Consider the following 12,936-nt stretch of genomic DNA (forward strand, 5'->3'; position numbering starts at 1 on the left):
ATCAAGTATGCAGTAGAAGAAAAATTTATATACCATTGACACTAGCAAAACACCACCATCATATACTCAGAAGGAAGCCTCCATGGTCCTCCACCACTGCAGTTAGGAGCCAGTAAAGATGTAAAGAACCTACACTTCACTAAAAGAATGTGAGGTTGGACAAAATGCATTGAAGAGTCCTAAGGAACACAACACCAGTGACAGTGCAATGAGTAACCTCAAAACCTTATTTCAAAAATCAGACCATTCTTGATACAGTTAACCCAAGGAGCAACATGGATGGGCAGCAATCCCCTTCTGCTTTACTACTGTTAATCCATGAGTGTATGGTCTCATTCAAATATATTTATGATGCAAAACACCATGAAGAAACTACAAGCAGTCTTGCAGAACACTCCATCTCCACAGTGAGCATTATTGACCTGAGTGATCATACTGTGTGAGGTCCCCCACTGGCACAGTGGTACATCTGCAGACTCACACTGGTAAATACTAGGTTTTGATACTCATGGTGGGCAGAGCACAGATAGCCCATTGTGCAGCTTTGTGCTTAATTCTAAATGAACAAAAATACAGTGTGAGTCTAAGAATAAGTACGTCTGTTCACTCAACACTGCGAGGGATCTGTATATGCTAGAAAGACCACTGTAAAAATGGATACTACAAAATGATTAACTACTCACTCATGGAGAAACCACAATGACAACAGAATCATAAACCATAGAGCAGAAAACAGCCAGATGATGTAGACTATCAGATAAATGTTAGGGGAATGGTCTACATGCTAGAATGAACTATATCCTCTCAAGAATGACAGAACTGGGCAGTTAGAGATGTGGTTAGGTGACAGATTTGATGTGAGAAGACTTGGAAGAGATGACAATCAGGAGGAAAAAGGAAAGAACAAACTAGATGAATTAGCTGGTAAATGCAACCCATAATAGTAATAGAAGAAATATCACACGACAGGGAAGGGTTTTAATGAATAAAGAAATTGGATGGTAACCACAGAAAGGAGCAGTACAAAAGCAAGCCATTTAATAGCAGAGATACTGGACAAAATAAGTGATCCAGTACAGAAGGATAAAAAAGGTGGAAAATAAGAAAAAAGACAAATTAACCCTCCCATGTGACTAAAGTTATAGACAGGAAAAACTAATATGGGTAGAGGATAACACTGAAACTTGTGATATAAAGTGAAAGAGACATTGAGAGCAAACAAATCTGAATATTGATGTTCAAACATCAAGAGGAGGAAGATGGAAAAGGTCTTCAAAGAGTGATGATATATAGAACAGGAAGACATGGGCTGGAAGGGACAAAGTGTGAGGACATGGAGGACGACACTGAGGTTTCAATCAAGAAAAGTAGTAACCTGTGGACACTGAAGAGAGAAGGAATGACACAAAATGGTGAGAACTGGAGAAGCAAAGACACAGCAAAATTTTGTGAAACAAAAAGAGATTGACAAACCCATAACTAACAACAACAAATACCAACAGCCCTTTGTCAAAATGCTAGGTAAGGAAAGAATCAGGTGCTTGAAAGTGGGACAAGTTGAAGTGAAACCATGATGAGAAGACCAATGGCAGAGACATACCACTTACACTGGCAAATTGATGTGGAGAAATGGTGCACAGAATGGAAAATTAATGAAGCTGCCCACAAGAAAAATTCAGCTCATTTGGCAAAGGACCAGTTAAAAGCCAAACATCAAGACTGAGTTATTAGAAAAGAATAAAGTGCACCCAATTGATGTTGTCTGTAGGTGAGAGAGATAGAGAAGATACCAGGAGTGATAAGATGAAAAAGAAACTACAATAAGCTGGCCAAAGAGGCACTACCAAGAAGACTTCATACAGTTACTTGTATGACTGTGTGCACATGAAGAAAACAAACGGGAAGATATGCTCCCAGTCCTGAGAAAATTTACTTCTACAACCAAAAGATGAGGAATAGAAGACCAAAACCTCGAAAGCTAGAAATTCAGATAAGTGGTAGATGCATCTAAGCTCTGGAATACTCCACTAAGAATACAGCAAACTAAATACCTCTGGGTCAAGAGACTACTTTGCAGGGAGAATCTTATTTAAACAATTTGGAGATAGAAGGAAAGTAATCACAGCCAAACAAACAGTATAGGTTATCAGTGGCTACAGGATTAAAGCATGATCAAAAGTGACTACTTTTAATTATCATTTAGAGCTTGGTTATCATCATTTCGATATTTTTTTTTGCCAATTTCATGAAAGTAAAAGGAGTAAAATGCAGACATTCCCTTACCATAACAAAGAAGATTGCTTGAATATGCTTGGAACTTAAAAGTAATGCCACACCAGCTTTATAACATGCTTTACCATATTTGAATAACTAAGCAAACTGGCATTAGGCATACTTCACTGGGAATGGTATCTGATGCACTAAAGCAATACCTAATACTGAAGATGTATAAAGCAGCTTCATACAAGGTAGGACTTGTCCTCAAGAGAGTAGAATCTAAATATTTAAAAATTTAACCAAAAATATCAACTAATGTAGTAGTCACTAAAATTATAAATACACTTAATAAGTAAAAGGTGGAAAACTCAAAGATCATATCAACATATAAGCAGTTAAGAATGGGGGTGTCCACTGAGTAGTCTTCAGCTTATATATATTTTAAACCAAACTTCTCAGCAAACATTAATGAATTTCATGTAGGGCACTTAATGTGATTGTGCATTCAAGTTTCTAAAGAACATTTTCACTGAAATCCTGATATTAATATCTCTGAATCCTAACCACCAACTCATCTTACACACATGCTAGCCACCTGGTCATACCTGTTATAAATTTTGATTAATGCAAACAGAAACAAAAAGAACCAAACACATAGTGTTTTAGAATATATTTACTGTGTTATAAGAAATTATTACAACACTAACCTCATGCCTTCAGATTACCATAAATTTAGAAACTCAGTAGTTATAAAAAAACAAAAAGGCATTCCACATCATTGAATGTTAACTTTGACACATGGTTTTCCTTTTAATTTTTTTTTAAAATCCTTTGTTAAAGCATAAAACTGACTTGTAGCAATTTTTTTTTTTTTAAATAACATGTAAACATGTTGCACATCTTGGCTTTTGGTATTTGAAATTCTGCAACCACCACCAAGCAAACATATCTTAAATAGTTATCCAATGTCCAAAATACCCGTTCTAATCACACCTCGGTATTGTTTGTGATTTTTTAGTTCCTGTTGCTATATAATCATAATTCAATACAAATAACAATGCACTGCATAAGTAGACTTTAAAACTCACAAATCATCTAGTGTCAAATGGAAAAGCAATACAGAATCATTTTTGTTTTCAAGGAATCAACTGAAAATAGTCTTTTTAACCAATGTTTAGATCTCGTCCATTTAGCACTAAATGCATGCTCAGTGATGCCACTAAAGCAGCAGAAAACATGCACAAAATATGAGTGTTTAGCAAAATAAGAAGTTACAAAGTAAATGGAGAAATATGTATAATGTAACATAAGCATGAACAAAGATTAAAAATATGTAAATGCTTCAGGAAGGAGAAGGAATGGATTATATTGAACAAACAGAATTCTCTCCAATGTATAAAAGTGGTCAAATAAACTTGATTTAAATAAACAATTTATTTATATTTCTTTAAATGTAAATAGCAATTATACAAATACTACCCATAAGCAATCCTTTAAAAAAATCAACTGGACACAGCTTTAATGGCAGAATACTTATCACATTTGAAAGTTAAAACAGAAATTCTGAGCAAACAATGTTATATCTGATACCACTAGTCAAAAAAAAGTGATCAGTTCAATTTCTACAGGTAAGTAAAATAAATTAATGTTATATCTCAAGTCTCATATTTCAATATAGTTCTTGCAATAGAACATTTACTGACAGATTTTCACTTTATAAAGAAGATACTTTAATATACTGGGATTTCTAATAGATAAAATTTGGGCAGAAATTAACTTCACTTCAATCATATCTTCCAATTTACACAAAGCTATAAAAGGTGAAAGCAAAATAAGAAAAACACTTAAAATTCAAGTGTTAGAAGTGCACAGACATGTAATAATGTTGGAAAAATGTATTGTTGTCAGGCATTAAAACATAAATCCACTCAAACTACTGAGTTCTCATGCTAATTCCAGATATAAGATTTCATTTTTCACACCTACACATTAAAAGCTGCTCACCTACACCTATGAACCAGATCATATGAGTGGTTAAAAAAAACTTGTGGCTTCCTTTTAATATTAGCTCATTTAAAAACTACATGTCATTTAGTATTGTTATGTATACCATGACAAATTAAATCATTTGTTACTAAATTACACTTATGAAATTAAAAAACAAAAACAATCAGAAGCCATACACAAATCTACTGGAAAATGGACTTTTAACAGATTACAAATACAGTGTACTAGTTGAATGACTATTCTATGGTTTCAGTAGTCAGTAACAGTGTACAGTGAAAATCTTTGTTACAAAATTATATAAAGTTTGTACTACTCACCATAAGGATTAGAAGTAACGTTATCTTACTCTGAATAAAAATATACAATTTTTTTTTAATAGATATTGAAAAGCCTGTTCCCTTGGCTGTGGTTTTGCTAGACAATAGATATGGTCAGTAGGAATCTCGTTAATCCATTCATGCAGATCACTAATTAGATATCAAAGCATTTGGCTACCTTAAGAGAGTCACAGGTTTGTTTTTTTTCCCACACCATTCAATCTATTGTTAGAAAAACACTCCAGGTATATTTCTAAGGAGTCATGCAAGTTGCTCAAAATCTGGAACTGCAGAAGTCTAGCATATACACACAAACACATCGAAAAACATTTATCTCAGACTAAAATCAAAACTATACACATAAAGATACATATTTCTTTAAACCCTCAGTTTCACACACATTAACAATCATACTTATTGCAACAATACTATTACATTGCTTTTGCCTACAATAGAAACCATAATTAAAAATTACAACACTGTCAACTGTATTATACACGTATTAAACACAATTTTAGGCTGCAGCAGCATTAAAAACTATAATTTCTGTAACAGTTCAAGCATGGAGTATTCTACATGCAGAAATGCAAACTACTTAATGAATAATTGTTCAAAATCATAAAATATATATAAAGACCTTAGAAGCAAAACGTGAAATATATGGCTTATATGTTTACAGCTACATAATAATAAAATCCTGAAAATTGTGTTCAAGTTTTTTTGGGGATGAAAGTATGAAAAAAAAATTTTTTTTTCCTTCTCACACAAAGTATTTTCAAAAATTCCACTTCCTGTATAACATACTTTTATCGTCTACAAAAAAAACAGCACTTTGCCCAATATATGTAACTCACCTTTTGAAATAGTGGGTGTTAATGTTGGAGAGAGATGAAGGTTACAGAAGTCAAAACCACTGCAGCATTTAATTACAAAATAATAACTCGCAGGTTTTGAGTGAAGACAAATCATTGGATTTTCAGGGGGAAACAAATTTTTGCTAGGAATGCACCTGTTTATTAAAAGAAAGGTAAAATACGTTTCAAGTAGTTTGTTTGTAATGTCTTCAAAATTACAATAAACAGACAGATGTATCAAGACATACTTAAAACTGAATAAATAAAATTATTTTTATCCCTGAATTTAGTTTTAACATTATCATAAAATGTCTATTGAAATGGCTTCAGAGTTCCATTATACAGATTGAGTTTTTCTTGGATTTGAGATTACATTTCAGGCTCTAAGATGAATCCTTCATCATCATGGAGCCTGAAATACATTATCTTGAAACAAAAAAAAAAGCAGTAGTTGGTCATAAAAACTCAGTCGACAATTAAAATTTAATGTACCAATACCAAAACCCCAAAGAACATTAGAGCAATTAAACGTAATGCATGCAGAACACAAAATCATTTATTGTTACCACACAAATCTAATTAGTTTAAAAGTTATTTAAAATTTGACAGTAATTTAAACTATAGCTATATGAAACAACAAACACCTTGATATGCTGAGACATACATAAGTTTATCAAACACATTTTTAGTGCCCCTACCATCTTTTCATGCATTTCAAGTAACTTTTTCACTCATGCCCACTTGTCTGTTAAAGATCTTCATTACCAAAAGAAAGAGCATATTATAATGTTCAGGATAACTTAATTTTGGTAGTAAAAAACCAACAGCTTTTAGGAAACTTTCAATGTCTGTTAAGTAAGGTGATTGCTCTAAGCACTAATGGAATTTTGATTTTATTAACCTATTTATTGTTTAGTATGAAATAAAAACAAGTTAATGTAGGTTTGAGGCATTGTATTCTAGGGTTGGACATACATTTTGTTTTCCAAGTTGCATATTTAAAAGCTGAATGAATGAGTTACTTTTTTGCACAACCAACATAATCAGCAAAAATTAGGGTTACTGAAGCATGCCATACAAGTGCAAACAACCTCAGTACTAAATGTCTTGTTAGCTAATACACATATTTTCATTTATTGCTATACAAGTTTCAACAGAAGTAACATAGTCACAAAAATTAGAAACTTCTTAAGTTAGACACTGAAATCAATGCTTCTCCAAATTTGTTTCATGTGCAACAGTACCAAGGCATGTGCACTACCAGATTTTGTTTTTTTAAGAGGAGGAGGGTATTTTCAGACCATAAGTCCTACTGGAGCATATGGCTGCTTTGCAATGCTATCAGTTGGATTTTGTGCTTTAGGCCTATCAAATGCAGGGTCATTAAGGCTTTCAACTGTTGAGACTACTCACCATTACTGAGGACTTGCATGGCACTTAAGTGATTGGTTGCTATGCAGCTGTGTTGCTTAGAGGGAACATTGACTGAGACATTTTTACATAAAGATTGGAAAGCTCTTGAAGGTAGCATATAACTGTAATCTAAAGCTTATTAACCACAAGATGTACCAGTAACATCTCACTGTAATTTGCTTTTCACTCAAAAAAGAAATCATACTGAAGTAATAAAACAATATTTATAATAAAACAAATAATGAAAGCAGATGTGAAAAGGCTAGAAACTGAAAGTATTAAGATGAATTATCTTTCATAACCTATATTCCTTTTTGTATGCTAGCACTGACTTTTTCATATTTTTGAATTTATCATTTCACTATTCATTGTTAATTTCACTATAATTAGTGTTAGGATAGAGAAACAACAGATAAAATGCAAAGTTTTACAAGAAAAAGCTTCTGATGGACATTTAAGAAACTCTGAAGGTTTAGCAAATGAATGAAACTAAGATAAAAACAAGTATTTTTATTTTGAACATTAAGATAAATTTTCACTCAAATTGACTCAGTAAGAACTCCTAAATTCACAAATAAATCTTTAGTAATAATACTTTATTCTCTTTCTCTCTCCCTACTGCTCAGTCCCTGGAACAAACCTCATCATTTTGTTCTTGCTATAGTTTTCATAACTTGTAATACAGGAAGGTGCATCTTCACATAATTTTGTAGATAATTAACAAACATTACAAAACTTTTGTACACAAAATATAATTGTTTATATTAAGTTTTGAAATTTCTATAAAGTAAAGAATTTCTTGGGCATTTTTTCTTTTCAAATGCTGACTATCCAACTCAAAAGGAAATTTTAAGATTTAAAATATTTTTAAACATCAAAAAATTGTCAACATTCCAATGCAAAATCTCTATAACCTCCAGATAATTAAAATTTTTATCTGTTATTTTCACTATACTATCTCTGTATGGGTTTGGTCACTTTGACCAACTTCATAACCACCATACAAAATTAGGAAATTTATATAAATTACACTTTTTCTTTCTAGAATGACTACAAATTATAAACAAACCACAAATGCTTAATGTAAAGAGGTTACATCTAAGGACATTATATATGTATACATTACTTTTATATTGACCTTTCAGCCATGTCTGAATAATATTACAAAAGTTGCAATGACTCAGTGCGTGTATGTGCACTCATGTTACCATATCCAATAGTGTAAAATTGGCCTTTACAAAGTGGCCTGTCTTGGCTTTTATTCTAGTGGTCATGATTTTGTAAAATAGTCATATTTTAATTACATTAAATAAATGTACGTGTTATTACTATTTATAAACAAGTTCTTAAATTTCAGTTATTCTCTAAAAACATGGAATGAAAAACAATGATCTTTTCTGCTAACAAAGTTCATAATAACTTGCCATAATTTTAAGTTTTAAGTTTCATACATGGAGAAAGTAAAACTTTATATTTTTAGATTATATATATATACACACATTTTGAAATAACAGAAAATGATAAAGTATTCCACAAATATCACAAAATTCCACTACAATTTATCAGGCTTGGTAGCTAAGCTGTATTTGGGTTTAAAAAATAATACTTCAAAGCTCCATTATCTCTGACTCAACATCCTTGACAAGGAAGGTTTTTCTTGTAAACACTTTGAAAAGGCTGAAAAAAAAAGTCACATGGAGGTCATTCTGAGCTTCTGATTGATTTCAAACATATAGAGCAAAGTAAGGGTAGGTAAGCATTCTGAAAAAATGGAATATGATTTGATAAATATAGTGATATCTCAGCAAACAAAAAAGAGAAGAGATTCTTATTTTATGCTCTTGCTTGTCAGTATTAATAACTTACATTTTTAATTGATAAGAAACTAGGGACTTTGTATTTGGACATCAAAAACACCAAATTTAAGTCAAAACTGCATTCAACATACCACAAACACAAAAAATTGATATTTGTGAAATTTTTCTTAATATTTACTTCTAAAATAAGAAATTAACTAATGTTTAATACTAAAAGTTTAATTATAATTTACAATTTAATACCAAACATAGAATCATAACTTACTAATTCTGTAAAATTTTGTGTGCAAGCCTACAAACATTAAGACATGCCCTTTGACCCATTAGGAAAACCTACTTAAATGAGAGTTAAAGAACCAGATTTGTTGATACAACACTTAGAATGCTAACTAAAAGCTTTTGAAGTTTTGTAAAGATACACTTAGTAAATGATGAGTTATAATTAGTATAGTTTCAACACTTCCAAGGCAAGTCAAATTGAACCCATTTTGTACAGTTACCAACAGATCAATAATTTTGTTTCAAAACATTTTAAAGTATTTTAAAAAAGGGGAGAAATGTATTTACTGGATGACTTTTAAATCAAACTTTAGACCCCAATTTAAATAGATTTTTTAGAGGATGATTAATAAACAAAGAGTTATATCAGTTACAAACACTGAGCTTGCAAACATACATTTAACATTAGATAAAGTCCATTCTATGCTACATTTACCTTACCTATAAGAATGTACAGGAACCCTTTCATTGTTCAGTGATGTTGATGTAAAACACACACCATCAGTTTCACAAGTGTGGTTGGTAATATCTCCACATATGTCACAGTGACATTTCAGTGCTATATGAAAAATATTTTTAGTTTTATACTAGTAAAACAGTGTATGTAGCAGCAATGTTAGTAGCAGAACAAATTCATCAAAATATGTAAGTTATAAATTCAATAACCTACAGCTTGCAGTTACCTGCCAATTTCTTAAATTATCATCTAATTTACAGTAATGTTGATTGACAATTTGCTTAAAGTCAAAATTAAAATATAAATGACACAACATTCCAATACTGTATTTTTTATTTGCAAGTGAATAAATTTTACAATCTTAATTATAAAATATTCAGGAATGTGTACTTTAAAACCATATCCAGTTAAATTCATTTAGTCCAATCCATTAATGTTCCTTGGCTTTACATTTCACCCATACATCACTAATTGCTTGTTGAATTAAATCACATAACTGATGTATAGAAGTAAAAATGTGATTTACTGACATCATATTCCTTTGCTTTAACAGTGATTTCTATAATAATAAATTTGGAAGCCTTAGTTCCCATTGAACACACACAAAATGCATACCAAATACTAAACCAAAAACAATCAATCACACTCATCAACTTGTAATATCTCAATTTCTGGTACTAGAGACATTTGAGACCTTCACAAACAGGAGGTTTGTAGATGTTTTATGCATGTTTGTTTCCCAACAGGGTTGAAGGTTGAGTCACAAAACATGTGACAGGATATTGATTTACACAAGGAACAAATATTTAACAGAGATCTTTACAGTTTGAAGAATAACAATGCACTATCATAAAATAAAGGCAAATGATCATGTGTTTGTAAGAGTGACCAAGTTAACCTAATTAAATATCAATAATAACCTGTACTTTAAATACAAGCTTATGCTCCCCTTCCCCTGCCTTATACACAATTTACTCACTGGCAAACTCAAAACTACTAATGACTTAAATTACTGATGAAAGCAGAAAAGCACCTAAACAAACAAAATAAAAGTTAACCTTAAAGTTGTAACAGAACTAAGAGCTCTCAAAGAGTGAAACTGCATAAAACCATACCAGTTTATCACCAGCAAACAAATGAAGTTAAAAGTTACAAAATCACTGCTCAAAATCAAATTTAATCTAATCCTCTTATTTTAGTACATTTATTTAAAAATTACACAGGTGAAAATCTTAAACCAATCTCAACACAACCTGGATGAAAACCTACTCTTTCAGGCTTAAATACTGATATAAATATGACAATAAACCATTGAGTTCCTGAGAGAAGAAAACAGTGACTGACTGGTACCTGCTAGATCGCTTAGCCATAGAGCACTAAGATCTGGATGATTGTCATCCACAGTTTTTGCTCAATTTGCCAACAAGAATAACTTAATGTGCTAATTAAAAGGCAAGTTGTTTCTGCAAAACATTAGACAAAAGAGCCATAAATTTCAGTTGACCTAATTAGCACTTGGGGAAAGTTAAAATTTGAATTTGCTTGAGCAATGCTATTTTACAACCTTGAGTTTCAGAAAAAAAAATTTAGTAAAGTTAACTTAAAACCAAGAGGGTGGAAAACATGTAGTACAGACCAGCACTACAAACTTAATAGCAAAGTTTAACCAAAACCACATTGGATGGTATAAATGGAGTAAACAACATGAAATTCTTTTGTACAGTCTTTCAAACAAAGGCAGTGTTATAGTTTCTTAAATATGTAGTTTGTATGTAAGTCATTTCAAAGAAATTCTTTTTTTCACTTTTGTTAAAATACTTAATACTCTTTAACAGTATAACATCACAGCTTTCCTATGTTAGAATATGAAAAGTTAAAGCATTTTTACATAATCATACTGCTATATAAGCCCCTTTCAAAAAAATAACAGCACAGGAAAATTTGGTTTGTCAAACTACACGTGAAGAGTGATAAGTCTGAATCAATTATAATTACTTGACCCAGCAAACTTGCATGTCTATAAATTAAGTTAGTAGTAGTGAATAAAGTATGGTTCTACAAATGAAATGATGCTTTAAGATTTGACCTAGATGATTAAATCATTTATCTATAAGCATCACCTTGAGTCCAGTAAAACAATTAGGGATGGCTAGTGCAGATAGCCCTTATGTAGCTTTGTACAAAATTAAAAAAAACAAGTATTTGTTTTGTTTGTTTTGAGTTCATGCAAAGCTACTCAAGGGCTATCTGCACTAGCCATCCCTAACTTAGCAGTGTAAGATTAGAGGGAAAGCAGATAGTCATCACCACCCACTGCCAACAATTGGGCTACTCTTTTACCAAGGAATAGTGGGATTGACCATCACACACTAGCCATCCCTAACTTAGCAGTGTAAGATTAGAGGGAAGGCAGATAGTCATCACCACCCACTGCCAACAATTGGGCTACTCTTTTACCAAGGAATAGTGGGATTGACCATCACATTATAATGCCCCCATGGCTGAAAGGGCAAGAATATTTGATGCAACTGTGATTTGAACCCGCAACCCTCAGATTATCAGAGTCAAACTCCATAACCCACCCATCCATGCTGGGACTAAAACCAAGTAAAACTAATAAAATAATCAATTACTTTAAATTATGACTTGATTAATATCCCAAAAATAAATCCACTAATCAAAATAATTTTATGATTATCACTCTTTTGGATCAATCCAAATATCCTAGTAATCACTATCACTGTTATTTTCAATTAAATGAACTTTTAGTTTATTCACTTAACATCATAACTCAAAGAAATCTAATTAAACTTAGGATTAACAGTTATTTCAACTAAGTCTTCAAAATATTGTCATTATGACTTATCATGATCATTTCTTAGTTCATTCAAGTCTGTTGAGCTTTCTTTGTTTTTAAATAATGTTTAAACAACTATGATTACCTGTCATTGTCCCTAATCCTGTGCTGCCAGTCAGAGGGGAGGCAACTATATAGAAGCATCCATTGCCAACTCTTGGGCTACTTTATAACTTTATTGCTTTTCAAACTTGTAGAACATTTTCAATTTATAAATGATTAACTATATCTTTCAATGTTGAATAACATATACAAAATGAATATTTTTTACATTGTGTCACAACTTATAAATTGTAGAAATTTATATTTCTATTTATTTTTTTTTTAAATAAGTTATAAAATTATATATTTCATACACTGAGTGATGTAATTGTTATACCACACTTCTTACATTCCTGTAAATCTCAATGAAAATTTTGACAAGGTTTATCAAGTCTTGAATCCATAATTCTCTAATCACAAATGCCCAAAAAGCAGTATTCTTTATCCACTCAGTAATGTCAGACCTTTAACCATGTAAAGTTAGAAATGTAAATGTACTAATCAATTTTCAATAAACTATAAATCAATTGGTAAATACAGTACCAAGATTTACAACAATCATTTTATTAGATAAGTAAACAAATATACAGCATATATTTTTCCTACATTACACTGTATATTGAATACAGCCTCTAAGACCTAGATTAGAAATTCACTTGAATGATCCCAGAAAAAA

General features: G+C 31.4%; 1 protein-coding gene across 2 annotated transcripts in view; it reads right to left on the minus strand.

Moving 5' to 3' along the window:
• Positions 1-12,936, minus strand: part of LOC143244738 (TGF-beta receptor type-1-like) — a 64,713-nt gene that overhangs the window by 29,178 nt on the left and 22,599 nt on the right. Inside the window, exons 2-3 of one of the 2 annotated variants that reach the window (XM_076489940.1) lie at positions 9,346-9,463; positions 5,396-5,550 (exon numbers count right to left, since the gene is read on the minus strand). In XM_076489940.1, coding sequence (XP_076346055.1) covers positions 5,396-5,550; positions 9,346-9,463 — 273 coding nt within the window. The remainder of the gene's footprint in view (positions 1-5,395; positions 5,551-9,345; positions 9,464-12,936) is intronic. The other variant, XM_076489950.1, reaches the window with a different exon arrangement.

Source organism: Tachypleus tridentatus, chromosome 1, assembly GCF_004210375.1.
Source record: "Tachypleus tridentatus isolate NWPU-2018 chromosome 1, ASM421037v1, whole genome shotgun sequence".
Classification (NCBI taxonomy): domain Eukaryota; kingdom Metazoa; phylum Arthropoda; class Merostomata; order Xiphosura; family Limulidae; genus Tachypleus; species Tachypleus tridentatus.